Below are 24,455 nucleotides of genomic sequence, written 5' to 3'. Positions count from 1 at the left end.
CATGATCTTGCTTGAGCAAAACCGTGAAGTACGTAAGGTCTTGCATCTATTATGAACTGCATCAGGCGACACTCTCGCCTTTCTGTAAATGAGGTCTCAAGGCCGACATAAACAGGTTGCAGTACGTACCACACTGCAACGTTTATACGCTGGAACTCCACGCGGGTGCAATTTTTACACAAGTAGGATAGGAACTGGAATTTAAGCCGTCATACGTCTGTGTCGGCCCTTTACTTCTTCACAACGCTTCACGATAAGGCAGGTATTAAATAAAACATTTCAATATAAATAATCAGTTTATAACATTAAAGCTGTTGCTGTATCCCTCGAATTCGGTGATGGTGCCGAGCAGGCTTCGTCGGGCTCCGTAGTAGACGACACGATACGACGCGGCCAGCGCGTCATCTGGTACCGTCCACTCGAACGTTGCTCGACTCGTGCCGAACAGCGTTGATACACGCTCCCAGTAGAACCTGCGAACAAGAGGCCGGTCATTTACTCTTATCATAATAATAGATGCTGTACAGACGCCAGTAACGTTCCAAGCAATTCTATCAGTGGCGAATTTGCCCTTAGGCCCAGTAGGCCCGAGCCCAGGGCGGCAATAAGGGGGGGCAATATTAGAAGGGGGGGCAAATTGTGACGAAAAATTAGTATGATAACAAGACATAACTCAAAATGTAGACAATATTATGGATGCTGAGTAAGGGGCGGCCACTGGGCCTGGGGCCTAGGGCGGCAAAGACTGCAAATCCGCCACTGATTCTAGAGGAACTCGAAGGCATCAGGGTTCAATCTGACTAATGACTTCAGATATGACAAAGCGAGTCATCATGCAGAAGGCCCAAAAACTGACCAATTTAAAAGAAAAACTAAAAATGATCAGCCTTACAGGATTAAGTTTCATAAGTAGTAAAACTGTTAAACGAATCAAATAATAAAAACTCGTCATACTTGGTTTCCCAGTTGGCGTCGGTGGCGACCGTCACCCACTCGCCCAGCTCCTGCCTCTGTATGACTGCGTGCGATGACTCCTGGCGAAGATTGTTGCGAGGGTTCGCAGCCACCTGGAATAGAGTAAGTGTAAACTACATCAATTAAATATTAATAGTTATTGACTCGCAGCGAAGGCATTGCTTACCTACAGTAAGATCCGGAGCATGAAATTGTCAAACAGTTGAACATCTGACTCAGTTAGATAGGAACTTTAACAAGCTATTACGTACAAAGGTAGCACTAATAGTGTCCCCCCTCGCCACAGTCGCGGGAGGCTGTTCCGTGACGTCACCGAAGCTGGCGCCGATGGGCGAGTTGTCCACTATTACAGGTAGGATTAGTGAGATTGTCCTCCCGATGTTGTCTGCGGGCTCCGGCCCTGGTTCCACAGTACCGCCCTGTAAATAAACACCGTTTTAGTTATTAAACGTATTATAAAATGTCTTTATTTGGATGCTCTCGTTTATATTATATGCACCTGAATGGCGACAGTTGTGAATTCGTCGAACTTGTTCAGGAAGATATCCAGCGCGTTAGGGCCGTAGATCGTAGAAGCTGCCTCGTATCTTTGTACCTGGAACAAATAACAAATTTACAAAATATTTCGAAGCCTAGGTATAAGGTACATGTCACCCAGAAGCCAGTAAACCCAACGAGTGAATCGTAATAAGAATCCAGGTTTACATCACCTTGCACAGAACGATCGCCAACCCGAACTCGCTATTAGGATTCTATTCTGGTATGATGAATTGATATAATACCTGGTATTCCTCAGGCGTGGCCACATAATGGATGTACTCGTTGGTGAGCCCCGAGACGACGACGCGGCGTGGCAGACCAAGGCGCTCCATGGCGTTACCGATGACATCGCGTATGCGGCGCCCGGACATGGTGGTCGGCTCGCCCGGCACGCCGGCGATGGCCAACCCACCCAGGTACACCACGGTCGCTGAGACTATGCTGGGGTGCCAAGGAAGCGGGAAGTTGGCCTGGGTAATAAATATTATCATTTAAAGGTAAGTTGCGAATCTGTTCTCAAAACTATTTTAGTTCTTCAGGCAGGATATGTTCAAGGATAAAATACAAAAATAAAATTATAAGGACAATCTTCCACAAATCGACTTAGCCTCACAGTTAAGTAAGCTCAATAAGACTTGTGTGGTGGCTTTAATGAAATTTGCTATGAGGGTTTTTGGGGGCAAGTCGATCTAGCCTAGCTTGGTATTAACACTGGGAAAACGCGCTTTTTTGAGTTTTTATATGTTTTCCGAGCAAAGCTCGGTCTCCCAGATATTTATAATTAATATATGAATGAGAATTTAAGTGGAACGGACGAGAGTTTAATAGGGCAGGGGCGTATTTTGGAATTTGGAGCCCGGGCCAATACGTTTCGCCGCCCCAGAAGTCAAGGAAGAAAAACAAAATGCAATCCGCCAGGTGGCATATGCCGCTCCTGGGAGTTGGCGCCCCGGGCCATGCGATTGCCCTAGGGTAAATAGTGTAAATACGCCCCTGCTCGTGCCTTAATGTTGATAAGAGGAGGCCTGTCTTTATATACATGCATATGCTTGCATTTTTACTATGTTAAGATGACTCTTGTTAATAGAGTACAGGCAATCACGTAGGTAGACAATACTCACTCGTCCAGTCATCAGTAGAATAGGTTTAGGCGCGTGGCACTCGATGTCTTCTTCTGTAGGTGGTGATGTTACAACGCCGCCGATGGCGTCCAGGAGAGGGTTGCCTAATATTGTACCCTACAGCCAAAAAAATCAGTCATCGGGAATATCACCTAATTAGCATCAGAGTAATGATTTTTCAAGTGTGTTTGAAATAAACCAGAATTACGTTAGGCATAATCACTAAAATAACACCTCTGAATCAAATTAAAGCGCATTAATTAGTCTGAAACTTTTAAGCGTTATTTTTTACTATTAGGTCTGCTATCTATTGACAGCTAATCTTGGTAAGGACCTTCTAAATTTACCTGAGTAATATTCAATGTGTTAGCACCATCAATAGTTCCAGAAGCGAAACTGTAACCCAACGCAGCCGCGCAGCCTGTGACTTGTTCATTCTGAAATCATAAACTATAATAATAATTATCTGAAATTCATTTGAAGATACGTATTTTCTTCCATCAATAGATTTTTTTTTAATTTTATACAATTTGTATGTATAAGGCACAAATAAACTTTACGACATACATACCTCATTAAAGGTCCTTTCCACGGGATCATATTTTGACACAACTTGTTCAGCCATGTTCAGGAATTGGTGTACAACGTTGAGGTCTCCTCTCAGCTCTTCTCCGGCAGCGTTGAGAGCTTCCTGGAAACAGTAAAAACATCACAAAAACTACGATTAGTCTTATACGACCTTACTACCAATAATGCTGTTGTTCTCAAGAACATTCTTTCAAGCAAAGTCGTCCTCTGTCGAAAAAACATAACCCATAGCAGCAACATTAAAATACGTAAGGTGTTTACCACTGCGCCCTCATAAACAGCTGTTCCAATAATCCTGGTGCTCTCAAACATGTCGTCTCCCGGGCCCAAAGAGTAGCAGCGTTCTCCCGCGGCACATAGTAGGAAATGATTGTCGCATGCCTCGCCACTGAACTCGCACCGCGCCCCGCGCACGTTGGGCGATACGTCGCCGAGATTCGACGCGAAGAAACCGGCTACGATGTCTGCCTGAAACAGGAATACCGATTAACCGTAGGTGCTTCAGAAATATCGACGACTGCGACGATTGCCAATATTATGAAAGCTTGGAACCATATGATCGATTTTTTTTTGATAGGTGTTACATACCTGGCCAACAAACCTCTCAGGGTTCAACATTGCCTCCATCTTTATGGAAGCGTAGCCCAGATTATCTGAAGACACCAGCAGATTCGTCATGTTCATGCTGGTTGTATGGACTGCGAACCAGTTCATTATGCCATGCAGGGAGCCGTCCTCCTTAACAATTCGAACTTGGGTGAGTACGTCGTCGGTGTCACTTTCGTACCTGAAATTATATTTAATACATCGTTAATGATTTTGTAACAGAGGAAACCTTTCAGGCAAAACAAATGAATCTCCAATTGTCCATTACCTTTCTCTTTCTTCAGGCGGATTATATTCATACGAGTATGGTGATCGATTCATGTGGGCATTGCGGACCGTCGACATACTGTAAAACAGACGGGCTGGCACCATGTTTTCATGAGCACGGACAATACTCTGAAATGGGAGACAACTGATCAAACCGCGAGTCAATTCAATAAGTTCAAGTTTTTATTTGATTTCATTGGAAGTATTGTTATATACATGTAGCAGCAAGTACGGTTAGCGTTAACAGTATTCCTTACATAAGTGATCCCCGTTACATAAGCGTCGAAGGTTTCTCTAGCGAAGCCGAGGATGCTGACGTCAAGAATGAAGTCTACCAGGTACCCGCCCGGCGTCGAATGAGTGTGTGTTCCTGTCAGTATGACGTTCTGCAGCGTGTATAATTCGCCGTACATGGCCTGGAGATTCCTGACAACCTGGATTTAAAGAAACTACATTTAGCCAATACTTTTAAACAGGTGATAATTATTCCGTCTACGAGTTGTTCTCATATAAACTACTTACCTCCCGCCTGACAGCAATGCCTATGGATTGAACGTCAGCGGTGACAAGAACGATCCTTTTACCATCTTTCTCAAAGATGAAGGATCGAGCGAACTGTCGGGTATGGATGCCAGCACCGGATTGAGATAACTCAGCGTACCCCATCTGAAAATATACATGGTAATGTATATGGTGAAACATGAAACGTAAGAAATCTCTTAGTTACGGTATTCATCCATACATGCTCCTGGTCTGTTAACAAAGGTGAATTATCTCAAAATATTCTAGTTAAGTATTCTCGGAAGACTTACAAACGTAATTTCAACACACGGTCCTGTCATATCAGCAATCCCGACTCCTACTTCATACAGCAGCTCGGTCGGAATCTCCGGCGTCGTAGGGCTCTCGTCGGTCCCTTCGGTTGTCGTTATGTCATAGATGGGGCCCTCATCAGTGACCACGAAGTATATTGTAACTGACATGCCGACTATCACTCCCAGGGATACGCCCGTAATGAGCAACTTGGCGAGTAGCGAAATCGCCATGGTTCCTAGAATTTTTTATATGATAAATTACCTATTGTGACAAATTGTCGATGGTGCATTTTTATATCACATTTAATTAGTGCCAGGAACAAATTTTCATGACCATAAGCGTCCCGAGTGAAAAATCGGTGGCTAAGCAGGGTTACTTATATATTAATAAACTCTCCCCCGTGAACATCTAATCTAAACTATAGGTATACCTCTAATATAATCTGACTAAGTTTGAGTCGGGAGGCGATGACTAAATGTTTGGGTGGATGTCACTGACCCTCCTCAACCCACCAACAGAGCGGCAGCTGACGTCCACGAGGGTTCATTACACATCGCCCTTAACCACTACGAGTTATCACTCGGATGGCCGATGACTGACATGCGCCTGGCCCGCGGTATATTCGAATCGTTAGTAAGGTATTTTCTAACCAGTGACAAAGGATTGAATCGTAATATAACAGTATCATTTGTGTAATCTTTATTAGTCTTATGACAAAGAAATGAGGATTAATATGCATTATGTGTGACGCGCGATAATTTTAAGTATTTGTACCCTGCATTTGCCTTTGTTACATCAAAAGTGAAATTAAGTAGGTACTTACCGTAGCTTTTGGGGCGCTTTTTGTATGAATGACAATCGCAAACTGCGTTTCAAAATATTGACATGTGTTAAATCTTCAAATTTTAATAAATCATTTTGTAGGTACACGTGCTTATTACTAGAACGTATGGCAAAAAGAGCATTAATCAAACTTGTCAAACGATAATGATTATCTCTTATTATTATCATGATGCATACCTAATTAAAATTGTTAATGATAATTCCATTGGAAACGCACGCAGGAGGTTTTTATTTATCATTTTTCTACAAAAATAACTTTTTTATTTAAGGTTCCGTAGTCAATAAGAATCCGTTTTCTTACGTTTTACAGTAATACATACTATTCAGAGCCTATATACTGTGTCCCACTGCTGAGCAAAGGCCTCCCCCGACTTCTTCCACTCGCCTCTGTTTAGTGCTATATTTTTCAGTGTATTTTTAATACCTTTAAAATATATTTAATGTTACGTTATCGTTTTTTCACGCCGCGCGCTTTTCTCGAAAATGAGGCGCGGAGGGCTGTGTTCAGCGTTGAATAAAAAGTATAAATAATGGAGATACAGTTTTGCAAGTATGGAATGTTTGATTGGAGATATCCTCCTCTTTTATAATATTAATTTTGGTTTCTTAAATGGTAATACTTTTTGAGATATTGGGAAAATAAAAAATAACTACTTCCCCCCCCCTTTTTTTTGTTGATAACTTTTTATATTTTTTGTGTACTAATACACGCTACAAATACATTTTTCTAGACATCATGACGAATCTAATGAGGTATCACTCATATTTTTAGGAGTAGTATCTTTAATTTTTACCGTTTTCAGGATCTCGAACAGACTATCCAAGTTATCCCGCTAGTTACATAGTCTTAGAAATCTTAAGCGCAGCGTGGTGTTTCGGACTCGATCCCTTAATTTTACACTTAATATGCTGCGCTCCATAGCTCACTGGCAAACTCCGAGTTGGGACTTCTGAGCTTCCTTCAAAGACCAGGTCTGAGCACCGTGTATAGGTGAGAACTGAAAGTACGCACATGTCCATGAGTTTACATTTGAATGATAGAGGTAGGTCTCCCTTCATCAGGTTAACACATACGGCCCTTTAAATTTTCGACATGGTGTTGTAATGTGCTACTTATGGCCGTAGTGCGGTAAAGTAGCAGCATATGTACCATCACGCTCCGCGATCGTTGAGACATTTAGGGTCCTAGGTGAATTGGTTGTTCAATACTTCCGCTATGGAATATCCAATTTAGCTAGAACCCTAAATGGCATAACAATCACAGAGCGTGACTGTACTATTATAAAATCAATTACGACATATTACATTAAACCTAGCGAGTAGCGACATATTACACAACATATTAAACCTACTAGTTACTGTTACTACTAGTAAAGGAGAGCGTTTCAGATGTTATAAATGTTCCATAATTTTTGGTGAAAGATGCCTATTCTGATTTTGGAAACATTCTGTAGAATAGGGGAATAACACGGGTTCGGATTAGATAAGATATTGTATGATACCAAAGTGATATAACTAATATTTAGTTTATGGGCAGTCGAGCCAGGTCATATCATTGAAAGGGCTTTGATTTTGTTGTGATAAAGGGGCAGGTAGGTAACGTCTTTACCCGCGATTTTAATAGCAAAAAAATATAGGAATACATATACGATATAAGGTATACAAATATATATTTATATGGTAAGGGGAACGCGCGGTTACTTAAATTCTAAAATTAATAAAACAGATTAGCGCTTAGGTATTGACAGGAGTCCAAGGTATAATTACGCCCGGGGTATAACACCATTATCACCTTCCCTTATTATTAAGAATAAATATCTATATAGGAAAAACAAGAACGAAGAAGAATTTAATTTTTTTGGTAGGCATACTTTTCTAATCTTTAATAAGTAATAGCTACGCGTAGGTATTTATCTAATTTAATACTTATTCAGATAATGAGATTAGCCCGGCTCTATAAGTTATTAATTATTTAAAAACACTAATCTTAATTATTTTATCTTGCTTTCGTTGTGATTCAGGGGTATTAACATTTAGCGTTAACAACATCATAACATTGATTTATTTGCAAACCTAGTACTCACCACTTAAACTTGAAAGAAATTAAAGTTCAAATCAATGTGGCTGATACCCAGCAGCGTTCATTGTGGCCCTCGTCTGTTTGACTACAAAAATTAACGATCGAAAACGAAACGAAATTTTTTGTTGGAATGGATATGCTTCAGTGGTTATAAGATCAAGATTTGATCCTTCAGAAACTGGTATAACTCTTGAACTCTACCTACCTAATAGGTACTGGTGATTAATGATTTTTTTTTATTATTTCTCTTGCATTTACTGCGAATGCGACACTTGATGAAGTGGAAGTGTACTGGAACTGCTGGAGAGAACCATAAAATGATGGCATAGGTACTTTTTTGTGATTTAGTTTTTCGTAACATTTGATAAAAGTTGACAGAGTTTCATGTGTGAATAGAAAAAAATTTAACGTTTTTTTTACATAATTTAATGATCGACTGAAGGTAGGTACACAACACTTAAGTAATATATTATACTTACATATAATATTTCTAAAAGCCTGTGAAAGTGTTCTACCATGTAGGTATATATTATCTTAAAAATAACGGTAAGGAAACCATAATAAACTTGTAATTCACTTGCTTTTTAAATTACAACTAGCTACCTACTTAGTGGCAAGTTTTTTCTGCCGGATGGAACCAATATTTTTAGGGCGTCCGCTAGCTGGCGTGAGGGTGCATAGAACCGCGGGTGCTATTGTAGGTAAAATCTGTCACGCACGGAATGACATGTGCAAGCGAGACAGCGCTATGCATTTGTAGAGCGACGTCCCGTTCCCACCTGTCATTCCGCACGGAAACCGAATGGAAATTCCGAACGCAGACGTAACGGCCAGGGTAGGTGCACACCCGCTCCGTGCAACGACGCCAGCTAGCGAACGCCCTTAGGGCTCCTTAATGCTTTGGTATTTACATATTTGTTTATTGTATAACAATTGTCATAGTTAAACACTCCCGTGTCACTTATTTATATGACTGCATTTTACCAAAGATTCATTGATTGTATAAGATGTGTAAAGTATAAGCAAAATCATGCTTCGAATTTGACGTTATACGGTTCCGTGCATATGCGTTATACAGTAACTCTAGTAAAGAAGTTGACGTTTGATAGTTGAACTACCACAAAATACATGCCCCTTTAGAGTGCCATCTACATCGGCTGTCAAGCATACAGACATTTTGTAGATTACCTCTTCTACAATCAATAACTCTTTGATTTCGACATAAGACACGGAAATGACTATACGATTTGTAAAATAACAAGAATTTAAAATGGACTAAATGAGCACCGGCAGCTATCTGACTTGGAAGCTGTTGGAGAAGCCGTGGTAGGGGTAGATGCCGCCGAGGATGTACTTGTAGCTGCCGTAGTGGTGCAGGCGGTATGTGCCGGGCGGCGTGCCGTCGGGGATGTGCCACTGGACCTCCGAGTGGCTGGTGCCCAGGACCTTGTTGTTGCGGTGCCAGATGTATCTGCAGCACATTCAATCGTTAGCAAGCGTAAGATTGTATTTACAGCAGTGTACTATGTAAGTTATTCAATTCCTACTTAAGCCGTGCCAAAATGCCGGGATAACGCCAGGAAGAAGAAGAAGAATTCCTACTGAGGTAAGTAATAGGTAGTAGTAATAGATCTGGAAGACCGAGCTTTGCTCGGTAACTCAAAAATGCGCGTTTTCCCAGAGATAAAACCTAGCTAGATCGATTTATTGCTACCGAAAACCCCCATATAGCAAATTTCATTAAAATCGTTAGAGCCGTTTCCGAGATCCCCGAAATATATACTCGTACATAAACAAATACATACTTATATAAATTTCGTAAAAACTACGTTTTCTGTACAGTCAGCAAAACTGTACAAAAATGCATGCAGGGGTGCCAAGCTAATTGCTGACGGTAACATAATGCTTCCCGAATTGAGGTAGGTCCAATATCAACAGCCACCCACAAACTAACCATTGATAGCTTCTTCAAGCGTGATGGTCTCTGGATAGTCAAATTTTAGTGATATGTACTGATGATGCTTTTCGGTAAGCTTACTTGGTCTCCCAATCGGCGTCTGTGGCCACTACCGTCCAGGCGTCATCTGCTTCGGACTCAAGTCTCTCCACCGTCGCATACCAGCTCCCGTGGCGAATGTTGTTGCGGGGATGACCGGATACCTGTTAGTAATTTCAATTTTTTTTAGGTTTCAAGGAGCCCAATAAATGACACCCTGCTGGTGCTGGCACCTTTATTTCTGACAGTGATTTAAGTTTAAAGATGACATCTACTGTAGCAACGACGAACATAAAGTAATCGTTAAAAAAAAATGCGTGACACGTTTGCGTCCTCCGAGTTTGCGTCTTTTCTGTACAAAACAAGCGACGGTTTATTATATTGCTGGGGGAGCTAGGGAGGTGACAGTGAATGTTCGAATCGAATCCTCAAAATTTCCTAAATTGCTTTTCTATTTCGCGTTTCGTGTTGCCTTTATTTCGCTACCGTGGCATTCGCATCGCGTAGGTATGCTTAGCAACTTACAAACAGTGCGGTGACAATATCTCCATAGCTGTACTCGGTGTGCGGTTGTTTCGTGCAGTCTCCGAACTCCTTGCCCCAGGGCGCGGCGTCCCACAGCACGGGCGGCACGAGCGTGATCAGCTGGTCGCTGAAGTCCGGCGGCTGAGGGCCCGGCTCCAGTGTCACACCCTGAGATAAAGCAGAACACCTTGAATTCTGACGATAACAATTACTTTTTACTACATATAGCAGAAGCTACACTTATAGAAAAACCGCACGTTACACGTTAAGATTTAGGTCAAAATTAAGATCAGTGTTTTCACGCGGTGATGGGTGGTACACCGCTACGCTACTGTGCAATTTCAAGTGGGATGACTTGACAACGTCTGCATTAGCGGGTCACAGTCACAATGGGTTATCCAGATATGACATACGATGGGTTAAGGCTATGTAAGTTACGGCTTATTATAGTAAATTGAAATGAGGAAATCGCAATCCTTACCTTGACTAAAGCTTCAGTCAGCTCCACATACTTATTGAGGTAGATGTCAAGCGTGTGCGGGCCAAAAATTGTTGAAGCGGCTTCATACCGTTGCGCCTGTAAATTCAAAAAAAATATCATATGTCTTGTCTCGAAAAATGATGCACCAGAGAAATGGACGTGGTCGTGTACCATTGACACATAAAAAGAAATATTCTGGCCTTTACTTATTGATATTCAAATCTCAATATTTCAAAGATAAATAAATAGATACCTAAATACTTCTCGGATTTGGCATATGGTGGCAATACAAGTTATTCGAGTGCTTACTCGGGTCGGAGGTGCTCTAGGTTAAGTTGGCCAGAAAACTTGTCGCAGCTGGAAATCCGATTTTATGATTTTCAGTGTCGCAGTCAGAGAGGAAAAGTAACAATTCCAAATACTTCAAGACCGTATCAGAACAACCGTACCTGATACTCCTCAGGCGTAGCAATATAATCCGAGTAGATATTTGCCAGGCCAGCCAACACAACCCTCCCTCCTCCCGCGGTCCGCCGCACGACTCCCCGCAGCCGCCGCCCCGACATGGTGGTGAACTCGCCCGGCACGGCGGCCAGGAACAAGCCGCCGATGCGAGCCACACTGCACGACACTATTTTGGGTTGCCACTCGTAGGGGAATTTTGCCTGGAATTTGAACGTTTTAGCTATTATTGCTATTAATAGACGGTGTAACATGAGTAAACCGAATAATTTTAACAGCGTATTCCTGATCATATTTAGAGACAAAAATGTCCTATAAACTTTTATGAAATTCGCCTAGTTTCAGAGATATTATTAATTAAAAATAAAACAAGTTTTTATTGTTACATAGTGTAAAAGGCCTTTTTTTGATGGTGATCTTGCTGCTATGGGACGTAGTCTAAATATCCTTATTGATAGATGTCAAAAAGTGACAAGTAACACTTTGCAAAAAGTAGGTTCTACGAAAAAAAAATGTAAAAATCAATTTTAAGTGACAAATTTACCAATAAAATTTATTTTTTATGTACAAATACATTAAAAAAATTGAAAAAAGAAAAAAAAAATTTTTTTTTTTTGGCGTAATTGACCTAAACTCATATTACATTTTTTACTTCTTTTGACCTCAGATATGCGTGGTTAAAATTATTCGGTTTCCTCATGTTACACCGTGTATAGTTTCATCATAGTTGTCAGCCTAGAACTTTTAATTTAAGCAGGGTCAAGGCTTAGTTCAAATAATGTAGCTCTTTTGGATCAAGATGTATCAGGGTGCTCACTGAAATACACGTACAAAAGGTGGAACTTCCAACAACAGTACTATATTATGCTTTGTTTGTTCGTTTCAGAACAATAGCTCATTTATGTTATAGTTTTGAGAAAGTCGAAGGTACTCGGTCCGATTGTGCCACGAAACTTACAATGAATTTATTTCCCAGGTTTTATTTAGGCAGGCTGCATATAAGACATGGACTCACCCGTCCCGTAGCCAGCAGGATGGGCTTTGGCGCCTGGCACTTGATGTCTTCGTCCGTGGGCTCCGCGATGAAGTCTCGCACGGCGTTCCACAGCGGGTTGGTAGTGGTGGTGCCCTGCTTGAAGTCGAAGGCGCCCGGCCCGTCCGTCGTGCCCGCCGCGAAGCTGTAACCCATGGCCGGGAGACAACCGGATACCGTCGCACTCTGTAAGAGGTTTGTTATAGATTTGAAGTCAGCTGAGGATATTTTATCACTTGTGATATCTTGACACGTGAAACAAAAGAGGAAGGAATTAATTGTGCGGCGTTCCTGTTTTAAATAAGACTTAGGTTTTTAAGGGGATCTTAATTCCTAGCTTCAAGACATGGAATCTCAACCAACTAGTATCCCATGCCGAGTAGGCTCGTCAGGATTTAGCTGGACTATAGAGTCTGATTGTACTTACGGCGTTAAAAGTTTCTGTAACAGGATCATATGGTTTCGCGGTCTGGTTTGGCATATCCACGTACTGATGCACGATGCCGATTGGACCCGTCAGGTCTTCCCCTGGTTGTTTCAGCACTGCCTAGAATTGCAATAATTAACTTATAAATATAACTATCTGCACTGCAGTAAATGAAACAGACTCTGGAAATATATTTAATGTAAATAAAATGGCACAAATTTTTGTGTTCCAGTCACAATTGGCACGATGCCGTCATGCCTCAGATGTACAAGAGATAGTTCACATTGTTTTAAATGTAACTATTACTAATATATTAAGCTTACAAAAAAAACATGTAAGAAGGCTGAAAGGCTGAATCACTACCAGTGTCTCAGTATGACCTTCTTAAACATCTTAGTCGTCGCCGTCGTCCCGATAACTATAGAAGCCCTTTTGAAAAATAGTTGGCCTCGTCAAGTCATGATACTCACTATAGCCGTCTCAAACATCTTAGTGGCGATGATCTGCGTGCTCTCGAACATGTCTCGCCCTGGGCCAGATGCGAAGCACTCCTCGCCAGGTAGCTTGCATAGCAGCTTCTCCTGGTCGCAGACTTTGCCGGAGATGCTGCAACGAGGACCACGAGTGTTGGGGGACACGTCACCGAGGTTTGTGGACGCGAACGCGCAGACTATGCGACCCTGGAATATAATACAATTTATACAATTCAATTTAAAAGGGCAATTTTAGGAAGAGAATATGAGCAGTTTTGAATGATTCACGGTTAGTTTCACTAGACTTATATGTATTTGTGTGGACCGAGCGCGGTCTACACAACTTTGACACCCACCCGCTATTATCAATTACCCGTGAACAAGATGCATGTAACTACGTCGAAATATCGGGAGCTCGAAAACAATAAGTACAAAAGGTAATCACGGTTCATATCCCGTCGATATAAGTCTAGAGAATATTAAGCCCATCGACTTGTATTTTAAACTCATGAAACTTGTGTACCTTTCCAGGATGTGTCCCATTGCCATTCAACGCTTTCTCCATCAGGACGGAAGCATAGCCAACGTTGTCGGAGGATATCAGCTTGTTGGTGTTGTTCATGCTGGTCGGGTGCACCGCGAACCAGTTGATCACCCCTATGACGCGGCTGTCGGGCGCCAGGAAACGAACCTGAGATAACGTTTTATCGGTGTCATATTTGTATCTGAAATGGCAAGAAATGTACGCTTTAGTTAAAGGTAACGTAAATTAAGTAGGTAAGTACGTTAAATTATAAATATATATATTTAAAGTCCTCTTCCAACCGCGTTGAAAGGTACACGTAAAGAGGGCTTAAGGTCTCTCTTTTCGTAACTGGCGTTATATCATATAACACTTTTATGTCTAAGGTTGTGACTGTCGTGTTGTGGAAATTTTTTAACGCTGTTATTGATGGTAGAACCGTCATTACTATCACGTTATATTAAAGTAGGTATGCTTGCGGACCTTTGCGTAAGGTTATTTCGCATAAACGGATATTTTATTTATCATTATCATATTTAATGCGTAAGTCAAATCAGTATTATTACTAACTGCAAGTTTACACGGTGAATTTTTCAAATTAGCGTTCGTTTCGAATGCATTATTCTCGTGATTATGCCTCGTGCATAATAATATAAGCAGGTACCTTTAGTAGGTTATTTCGATAACAAATCCAATTAAGTACGGAGGAAAAATACCATTTAGGTACCTTTCTAATTAGTATTGGAACCGTCAAAGTGACGCGGTACATACCAACATTCAAAGTTAAAGTTTACAGTAGGTACCTATGGTGTGGTAGCCATATCACACCCGTCATTTGTCGAATCAAATAGACCTCCAATAATTCTTAGGCTGCAGATGAATATGACAACAAAAAGTTCTTACTTAGCTCTCTCTTCAGGTGGATTCCGCAAATAAGAGGTGGGTGACCTGTTGATGTTTGCGTCCAGTAGCTCTGCCTCGCCGTACTCCATCCGCGCTGGCGTCAAATTGTTGTGAGCCATTACTATGCTCTGCAATCATCAAAACAACAAAGTCGGTAAGCCATAGAAACACCCATACATTACCATTAGAAGAATGATGATTTATGCTATAAAAACATATGTTTATCAGGATTAATTCAACCAACTGATATGTGGGTACGAAGAGCTTACCTTGAATATCCCGGCAATGTAACTGACATAAGTTTCCTTGACAAAGCCAAGGATAGGCAGGTCGAAGAGGAAGTCCATGAGAAACCCTCCCGGGGTCGAATGCGAATGAGTCCCGCTTATAATAACGTTGTTTTCGCTGTAGATATCACCGAAGCGCTTTTGGAGACGCTTTACTATCTGAAAATGAAAGTTATAGCAAATGAGTACAGTATTTCGTTTGTAATTTTGCCCCATTCAATTAACAACTTATTTAAGAAAACAAAGCAATTGTCAGGTTTACCGCGAAACACGGTAGTATTGGATCTGGGAATTCTCGATCAGCGTTAATTGAATATACGCGCATACAGGACACTCTGTATAGTCTCTGTACCTATTGCCAGAGTCTCTTATTACTACTTGCCCTTATTTTGACAATGACTGAGACTGGCGTTCTTTCCTTACGCCGCCCATAATCGGCGAATCGACAGTGAGAAACGCATTGCTCTGCTCCTGTTCCCAGTATCTACTATAAAGAAAACTCCCGCCGGCGGTAGCCATTCCCTTGTTCTGATGACGACTAACCTCTTTTCTAACGCCGTGGCCCATCATCGGAGCATCAACAGTGATGAACACGATCCTCTGTGAGCTCTTCCCGTTGTCATCAGCCAGCACAAATGCTCGCGAAAACTGCCGTAAGTGGATGCCATGACCGATTTGTTGAAAATGAGCGTAACCCATCTGGAAGGAAAATGGTGTTTGCAAGTCAGGTTATATCTTAGGCTAAGGACATTCTCAAACACATGTATGTCTGTCACCAGACTGTACTTATCTCATGAACCGTGATAGCTAGGCAGTTGAAAATTTCACAGATAATGTATTTCTGTTGCCGCTATAACAACAAATACTAAAAACAATATAATAAATATTTAAGTGGGGCTCTCATACAACAAACGTGTTTGTTTTGCCGTTTTTGCGTAATGATACGGAACCCTTCGTGCGGGAGTCCGATTCGCACTTGGCCAGTTTTGTATAAGAAGATTAAACGTGTCATTATTTATTGTGACTAATATAGTTTTGAAGTTTATTTTTATTGTTACATAACTAACATTTTATGAGCCACGAGCTTGAAATAAACGTTACTTTAATTTAATTTTTAAAATTTTATCATGAGTGCAGTGCAGCAGTCAATAAAAATCATGTCATGCCATAGGTACATATTTACATTTATATACAATACTCTATATTACCAGATTTTTAGTTTTTGATCGCGACAGGGTTCATCTCATATCTCATAGCAAAATTGGCTCACATAAATGAGTACAGTCATGTACATAAATGTAATATCTTGTGTCACCCAAAAAAATTACCCGTATTTAAACCGAGATGATTGGCTTTGTAAGCAAAATATTTTAACGCATATTAGGAAGTTGCTAGGTACGCACGCACAATTTAATGCAGGTCATGCATTCTTTACATGTGAGCATGTTTTTAGATGTTGCGTAGTCCATGTACAATTTGTATACTTACATCATACGTTGGCATTTGGCATTGAAGGTTTTAGTTAGTCGGAACTTTCTCAAGACCAATACTGTGACTTAGGATGGTATTCCACCTGTCCAATTTCTTTATCCAATGTGTATTTTGTCTCACATTTTTGTTAATGAGAGAGTGAGACGCAATGACATTGAACCAATATATTGGACACGGACAGGTGGAATAACACCCAAACATATCGACTTCATAGAACCTTAGAACAAGCAGCTGCACTAGAGCAGTTCACTTTCCAAGTACGATCTTTTTCATTGTTCTACGATAAGCAATTGAAATTTGGTTTTAAATGGATTTGTTATAAAATTTCCATTTTGATATTTTTTAACTTCCCATTCCATAATTAACAGTTCAGTTTGGGCACTCGTCTTTCATATTTCTATGCAGAGCATGAGATTGTTTAATTTGACGTTGAACATGTGTTTATGATTTTCCTCCTCTTACGTGCGTCGATAAGTAATTAGATTAATGACACATTGTTACTCACGAAGGCGATCTCTGCGGGTGGGCCGGTGACGTCCGCTATCCCGACGCCGACTCGCAACGCGCGCGCTACCATCGTCAGCGCCAAAACGCAGAAAGTGGAAATAATCATTCTGAAACCAAATCGAGCAGATTATTTAATATTTTTTCTAAATTATTGAAAGCCCTGCCAGAGATCCTATGATTAATTAAATCCGAAGCATTGTGAGCGAAAAGGCTCAAGCCGCAAACACAAATAAAGATGAGAGATGCGAGAGCATAATTAAGACACATTGCTCTACCTCAAACGCTCTAGCTCAGAGCGATCACTTGCGTGTTGCCAACCCTATGTCGAAAAAAACAATTTATATTTGTAATCTAGATTATTAAACATTAAAGTATAAATTAGGTCACATATCTCGACAGTCTACTCATTTTAACGTGAACCTATTACCTACTTTAGATAATGACCTCATAATGACTTAATGACGCACAATAATAAACTGCATCTGAATTCCACTCGCGCGCATCGCACTGACATTGACCGTTCCTTCCGCAGCGCGTGGCTTGTATCGGAAAATGGTTTTAATTCTGTAGTTCCTACTGGTGGTGTCCTTCTATCACGGAAATAGAGCTGGGGATATACCTAAGTAGTCCATTGATACCTTGTTTAAATTTTTGTGAAAGGTGCTTGCTCGTTTAGAACTTTAGATACTTTAGGTTTAGACAGTTACCTATTCTGTCGTTTAAATGATCTATTTTATGACGACAGACTATAAGATGGGTAGGTACTTACTCACTGGAAAATTGAAAATCGACAATGCAATTTAGAAGTGAAAGCGAAACGTAGATAAACCTACTCGCTTGGTAACTGGTAAGTTTTACTAGGTTGCTCTTAAGTTGTTATTTGTTTTAAGACATCTGACTCTCCTGAGCAACAGTGTAAACTGTAAATATGTATATGAATATGACGCATGTCTCAACGGTCAACAGCGAATATGAGTAGGTAGGTATACCTAGTCCAGCGACTGATTGGTGTGCCGATGCCGACATATTCGCTAGATCAACATCATTCAGGTAGTGTCGTGAAAATATTAAATAAAAAGTAAGAGTTGACTTATACTATTTACCTATATTTGAACCGGCCGGTTAGATAACATCCCTATCGAACAAATATTGGTGATGAACAACCTCCTGGACCTCCTGATTCGTGCGTGCAGGGTCTCTATTACCGACTAGGCTAAGAGGATTCCAAATTGAAATTATTCCAATATTGAGGGTCTATATTAATTCGCATAACGTAATACTCCTAATTCAAATTGGCATAAGACAGATTACGCATAACTTTTAAATCGCATAACATTATTTCGCATAACTGAGTACGCATAATGTTAATGCGCATAACGTTTATTGTCATAACAATGACTTAGTATAAATGTAATAAGCATAACGCTACTTTGCATAACCTCGTGCCGCCTAATGTGCAATACATTGTACAAAGTGACACTCAGCATAACTGCCCACACTTTAGAAATTAAATTCAGATCTAAACGCCCAGTGTGCAATACGCTGTACATAAAAGTTTATCAGATGTCAGTTTTGAATTTTCCCGCAAAATTGGAAATTACCTAGAGGTCGTGAATGGTCGGTTCAGTGGCGACCATTTTGACAGCTGACGTTTGACAGATATTCATAGACAGTGTTATACTTCCGCAATTATTCGAACTCGCGCGACACATGGGTATATAATCTTGATTTATTAAATGAATCATGGCTTTTTTCGTTTAAAGAGTGACATAAAAATGATCCTAAATGTTTGTTTTATTGAAATATCCTGTTATTTTTTTACAAAGGCACAAATAAATAGTTTTTTTTCTGAATCGTAAGATTATGTTCATCATATTGCACGGGGCTACTGTTATAAAAATAAATAATATAAACTACAAATGAAGGTTCTTTTTTGATAATTTATTTTTAGGTCTGCATGATGATTTACTCGTTGAATACGACCTGGAATTCTTTTTGCCCTCACATAATAAAATTCGTGATCCTGAATACCAAATTTCTGGCGATGAACCAAATATTTACGGTCTTAGTGAAAAATAAAGTTTCTAAGAAAGTGATACTGAAATACAGCAAACATACAATAACTTATATTTAAATAAGGAGCATATTAAATTTTATATTAAGGCAGATTATTAACTTTTTTTAGACTGTGTTATAAAGCATTTCAGCGTCAAATATGAATGTTACAATACATAAAAAAGTGGCTACATACTAAAAATTTTTTTTTTTCTAATTATTTTCGACTTACGTTGCTTATTATGTAACTATTTAAGAAGAATAATAATAGTCAGAGGCTACGTTATCGCGATTGCGTGCCTTCATGCAAGTTGATTTGAAAAAGTATATAATATTACTTAAAACATCAATCAAAAACCCAATGTGCATTTAAATGAACAAAAAATACGGAGGTGGAATTCAGTTTAGGGTCATTCCATAAGAAACGCTACCAAAGGGTTGAAAAATGAAAACTGGTTTAAGTAATAAGTCAAAACTAACCTATTTCCACAGAAAACATACCGAACCTTCATGTCACAAAAAAAAAACGAAAAAAACTGTTTTTTTATGGTAGCTCCTGTACAAAAAAAATATTTTTAATTTTTTTTGCATTTAATCCTGTGATGTGGGGTGTCGTTGAATAGATCTTTCAAAATGAATAGGTGTCACCATCAACAAGTTTTTGATTAAGTAAATATTTTCGGAAATATTCGCTTCGAAAGAAAAATAATTATGATATCTTCGAGAAACAGTTTTTATTGTTAAGATAATGTATTTTAAAATAATTCAGCACTTATTACTTATATTTTTAATCGAATTTATTAAAAAGACAATAATTTCAATAAAATGAGCCATAATTTCGTATAAATCTGTCTTAATTTCGTACTCGTAACACCCGAAACGAACCATGAGTAACACCCGAAACAGGTAATTTATTTTATTAAAATTAAATAAGAAGTGATACTAAGTGTTACTTCAGTGTTTCAGAAGGCTATACTAACTATTATTACTTGACATAAATAAAACTGGAGCTTACTTGATAAAATTCGCTTAATTATGCATTTTGGTACTGATGGTCAGAAGGTATAGGCCATTTCGCGTAACGCCCGAAACAGCTATTTTTTAGTGATTCTCTCGTTATTTCTCTTATACTTTAATAATGTGCGTACAGGAAAGGAAAATATTATCAAAGTAGTAGATGAATCAATAGTTATAACCTCCTAGTTCCTGTTACAATATCGAATTAAACCTTATTTTATGAGTTCAAGTGTAACACCCGAAACGGTGGAATGACCCTTTACTATATTCATTTTTATTCATATACACCCAAAAAAAAAATCCTGCTCGAGTTTTTTGTACAAAAACATGTTTGAAGTGCGTGGGCAGTTACGACTTCAAAATATTATGGCTCATATATTGCACACTGGGCGTTTAGCTGATCTTGCGTTTTTTTTCTTGGGCGGCACGAGGATAATTATTAAATGGTATAAATATAAAAGGAAGGTAACAGATTGTTATGTCACCATAAAGCGGTATTTGGAGGCAATTGCAGCCAATTTAAATTAAAGTTTAGTTTGGATGGTTTTTTTCTATCCTACCGATTTATAGCCGACAGGGATAGAGTTTTCATACTGCAGAAGAGGGCTGTTAGAATGTTGGCTGGGGTGCCGCCATTCACTCCAACAAAAGAGTATTTCCGGGAATTAAAAATTCTAACAGTGCCCTGTTTATACATTTTTGAGGTAGCAAAATATATGTTTAAGCACAAGAGTGATTTTGTTACGCGTCGATCTGATTAAAGGCAAACTGATCGCGATATTAAATCTGTCCTTGTCAGGCTCGTAAAATCATCCAACTCGCTGGGGGTAGTTGGCATTAAAATTTATAACAGCCTGAGCCGTGAAATAAAAGAGGCGGCTTCTTATGAGCTATTTGTTAAAAAGTTAAAAGATTTTTTGATTGACCAGGCTTTTTACACGGTGAAAGAATTTTATTGTAAATTTAATGTAAAATGACTCTAGTAATTTTTTTTGACATTTGTATTTTTATTTTATTTTTTGTTAGTTTTATTGACGTTTGTATATACCACTATTTTTGACATTGTATATATTATGTACTCTGACATTTGTATATATTCTTTTTTAATTTGTGTGGATTATGTATTTTGAATTTTATTGTGTACATATTGTATATTTTGACATGTGTTTTTTGACATTAAAGATATTGAATTGAATTGAATTGAATTATAGGTATAAGTTCTATTTACCAGTTAGAGGTATTGACAAATGTAATTTTGATTGTACCTATATATTATTTTATTTATTTAATACATCTGAGGAGATAATCAGGATGTGAATATATCTATAATATTATCGGGCTGTTATAAAAAAAACCTAACATCGAAGGCTAAGGCCTTCTGAACCTAACCTAACCGAGTTGGTTTCGTCCTGATCCATTTACATTATAAAATTATGCTAATTCATTTTATGACAGTTACAGTTATAGTTAATAATGTTATGCATATTTAAATTATGCGGAGTCATTATTATGCGCAATAAGTGTTATGCTTTTTTATTATTATGCCTGTTTAATGTTATGAACAATTATTTTATGCCAAATCTGTTATGCGAATTCATATTATGACAATTAATGTTAGGCGTATTAAGGGGCACCCCAATATTGAACCATGAGCGTAGGGAGAGTGTGAATAAATAAAATGCAACTTTCTCATAAATTTTGCCTTTACGAGCTGGTGTGGTGAAAAATAAAATACCCACTTTTTACTTAGATGTATTTTTTTATGCCTAATCATATTCTTACTTTAATACTCTTTATTTACGAGTATAGCACAGCTTCGACCTAGATGCAGAACTTGTCGCGTCGCGATTGAAACTGCTTTCAACCAGGCAGGTATTTGCATAATTTGTGGGTATGTAGGTACCATATTTATCTAGCTGCTAAATACCTAACTAGCTAGAGAAGTGGCTATCAAAAATCGATATTTAATGTTATTTCAGCTCACCTAACTTAATTTCTAAAACCGCTGTTGATGACGATAAATTCTGTTACTTTTAAAGCAGTAACATTTAGGACAACGTGTATTTTTTTGGGTAGTTGTGTAATCGGTGGCCCGAACCGATATTGTCCCTGTTAACGAGTTCAACAAGTCAATGACCCTCCGTTTAAGTAACCTTGCCCGTGACCACATTAATACGGTGATTTATTTAAAGATCGACCATGGAACAGCGATATTTTCCTCAAATCGGATCTGCGGTTTTTATTGTTGTCTGGAAACTTAGTTTCGTCTTAGTTTGCACAGACTAGCATAATAAAATGTTGATCGTTAATGTTTACCAACATGACAATTGACTATCTGTCTCGTAATGATTGCTTTTCCAAATATACTGCAGCAGGCAAATGTTTTATTTTATTCATTAGTTCTTATCGCATCGTTTTGTTTGCTAATGTACTGTCTTTCAACATAGGTACAAGTCGCACGTAATAAGTCGCCCAACGCTCTATATACCTAGAGGGGGTCACCGGGATTCGCTAAAAATAAATAAATAAGAAATAAGCAGTATTAAGTAGTTAAATACAACGAAAGGAAAGGGGTCACGAAGCAGGAGGTCCCTGTGTTCGAATCCCGGCAACGGTATTTATTCGTGTGTTCGTCACGAATTTTCTGTTCCTGAGGAATGGATGAAACGTAATGTATGTAAGTATGTGTTTCTCTATAGGTACTGTGTGTGCGTACCATCGCTAGGTTGACCTGTGTAAGATTGTCTACATTTTTTTTATTATATATATGTTCTAAGAGTCTTTCGATTCAGCTTAGCGAAGGTTGCAACCTTGCAGGCACTCCCACCCTTCGGTCTTCGAGGATATATATTATAAGGATTCAAGGATAAGGGCAGTTTGGTCGCTGACGCCAATGACTGTCGTGCGGACTCAGGATCCGAATGACACAGTGTCCTATCCTTTGCTCCTAAGTACTTTTCTTTACTTGAACTTGCAACATTTTAGATTTTTTCCTAACGTGGGCTATTAAAATTTAAAGCTTCACGGCCGGCACGGCCGGATTGGAAAATGGCACGGATCGAGGTAATTTGGTTATTATATAGTCCTACACAGAGCCAGGCGTGTCTCACTCCGCGATTTTGTCGCTTTGCTACAGGTAGCTAAAAGTACATCCGTTCGGCCCCAATTTTGGGGTTTGCCATAAGCCGCGCGTGGCGCTGTCGCCACCTATAGTTCGTTTTTTTTAGCATTAGAAAGAACTCCGCAGAAGCAAGCGTGCAGTTTCTATCAGGCTCGTTAATTGTTAATAATTATTGAATTATCTAATGTAGCATGGTCAATACATATAATTTACTTCAAATTGTTACCGCTAAAAGTGCCAGATTTAGAACCACAAGCGAACTTCTGCGAAGTTCTTTCTAATGCTAAAAAAAACGGTCTATAGCGGCCATATCTGTGCTGATCGTAACAGATGCGTTTTGTTAGAGAGTGAGTCTTCTGTACTTAGTATACTATTATTTATTCTGTGACAGAGCTGAATGTAACATAAGCAGGAACAAGGAAGACTGGCCTTGAACTTGAGGGGAGCGACCTCCTCGTCATGCACGGAAGACTGCGTTTTCCTTCAATCTCATTGTGGCGGTTGCTTTACGTTCACCATAGAAATAGACAATTTCAAAACATGGCGTAGCTAATAAGTTATGAGTAACGATTTAATCTTGCAGACAAAACAAACACAAGAACTGCATGAAAACAACAACAAGCGGACTTGTATATCAACATAATTCATTCATTCATTGTTTGGCTGTTGGTGCTCAGAGGCTAGAGTTTTTTAAGGAGGTTGGGAACCGTTTGCGAGATAGAGGCCTGGATCCCCGCTCCGGGCCATTCCTGGTGCAGAGGTTATGTACATCGCGATTCAGCGCGGTAATGCGGCAAGCGTTTTGGGCACCTTTGCGCCAGGGATGACGCGGGGTGGGATATTTGACTGACCGCTGACTGCTTTGTTTTTGACTTGTGTTTTTTTTATGTTATGTAATTTGTGGTAATGTATTCATTGCTAGGTAGGACCTATATATATTGCCAAGACTTAGATTCTCCAAATTAAAATAAGTTATTTACCATTTCACAATCAATTGTTATTTGATACTTTTGACAGTAAGAGTAACGAAAGTTATATAGGTTAGACCAAGAAAAGTCTACAGCGATTTTGATAGCCCACGAAGGGCAAGTGTTATTTATAGGTACGTCATAATTTCATAGAAGTTTGACGTTTAAAATAACACTTGCACTGCGTGATTGGTTATGAAAATAGCTGCAGACTTTTCTTGGTCTAACTCTACTCATACTGCGTACTCGTACTGCGGTCTGCGTGTTGCATTAGTCTTCGATGATAGGTATCTGGCACGATTTTATTTGTAGAGCCATAAGAGCGTGTCACATATTTTTGCGGCCTTCGA

At 39.3% G+C, this 24,455-nt stretch overlaps 2 protein-coding genes across 2 annotated transcripts in view; both read right to left on the bottom strand.

Annotated features, from left to right (window-relative positions):
• Positions 1-286: 286 nt before the first annotated feature.
• On the bottom strand, positions 287-5,212 carry LOC134665050 (neutral ceramidase-like). The gene is made up of 14 exons (XM_063521843.1): positions 4,910-5,212; positions 4,620-4,763; positions 4,355-4,531; positions 4,099-4,226; positions 3,813-4,011; positions 3,486-3,692; positions 3,208-3,327; positions 2,984-3,073; positions 2,637-2,753; positions 1,758-1,985; positions 1,475-1,570; positions 1,227-1,394; positions 955-1,067; positions 287-473 (listed from the first exon to the last, which is right to left on the bottom strand). Exons 1-14 carry the CDS (start codon positions 5,141-5,143, stop codon positions 293-295), a joined length of 2,202 nt encoding a protein of 733 aa, XP_063377913.1. The 5' UTR covers positions 5,144-5,212; the 3' UTR covers positions 287-292.
• A 3,032-nt stretch (positions 5,213-8,244) lies between these two features.
• Positions 8,245-24,455, bottom strand: part of LOC134665024 (neutral ceramidase) — a 33,129-nt gene continuing 16,918 nt past the window's right edge. The window contains exons 2-14 of the mRNA XM_063521796.1: positions 16,943-17,051; positions 15,490-15,645; positions 14,929-15,105; positions 14,660-14,787; positions 13,757-13,958; positions 13,231-13,440; positions 12,761-12,880; positions 12,316-12,519; positions 11,288-11,503; positions 10,839-10,934; positions 10,358-10,525; positions 9,875-9,996; positions 8,245-9,307 (exon numbers count right to left, since the gene is read on the bottom strand). Coding sequence (XP_063377866.1) covers positions 9,130-9,307; positions 9,875-9,996; positions 10,358-10,525; positions 10,839-10,934; positions 11,288-11,503; positions 12,316-12,519; positions 12,761-12,880; positions 13,231-13,440; positions 13,757-13,958; positions 14,660-14,787; positions 14,929-15,105; positions 15,490-15,645; positions 16,943-17,050 — 2,085 coding nt within the window. The 5' untranslated portion in view covers position 17,051 and the 3' untranslated portion in view covers positions 8,245-9,129. The remainder of the gene's footprint in view (positions 9,308-9,874; positions 9,997-10,357; positions 10,526-10,838; positions 10,935-11,287; positions 11,504-12,315; positions 12,520-12,760; positions 12,881-13,230; positions 13,441-13,756; positions 13,959-14,659; positions 14,788-14,928; positions 15,106-15,489; positions 15,646-16,942; positions 17,052-24,455) is intronic.

Source organism: Cydia fagiglandana, chromosome 1, assembly GCF_963556715.1.
Source record: "Cydia fagiglandana chromosome 1, ilCydFagi1.1, whole genome shotgun sequence".
Taxonomy (NCBI): domain Eukaryota; kingdom Metazoa; phylum Arthropoda; class Insecta; order Lepidoptera; family Tortricidae; genus Cydia; species Cydia fagiglandana.
The sequence above is the reverse complement of the archived record's forward strand: the minus strand, read 5'-3'. Positions and strand labels throughout refer to the sequence as shown.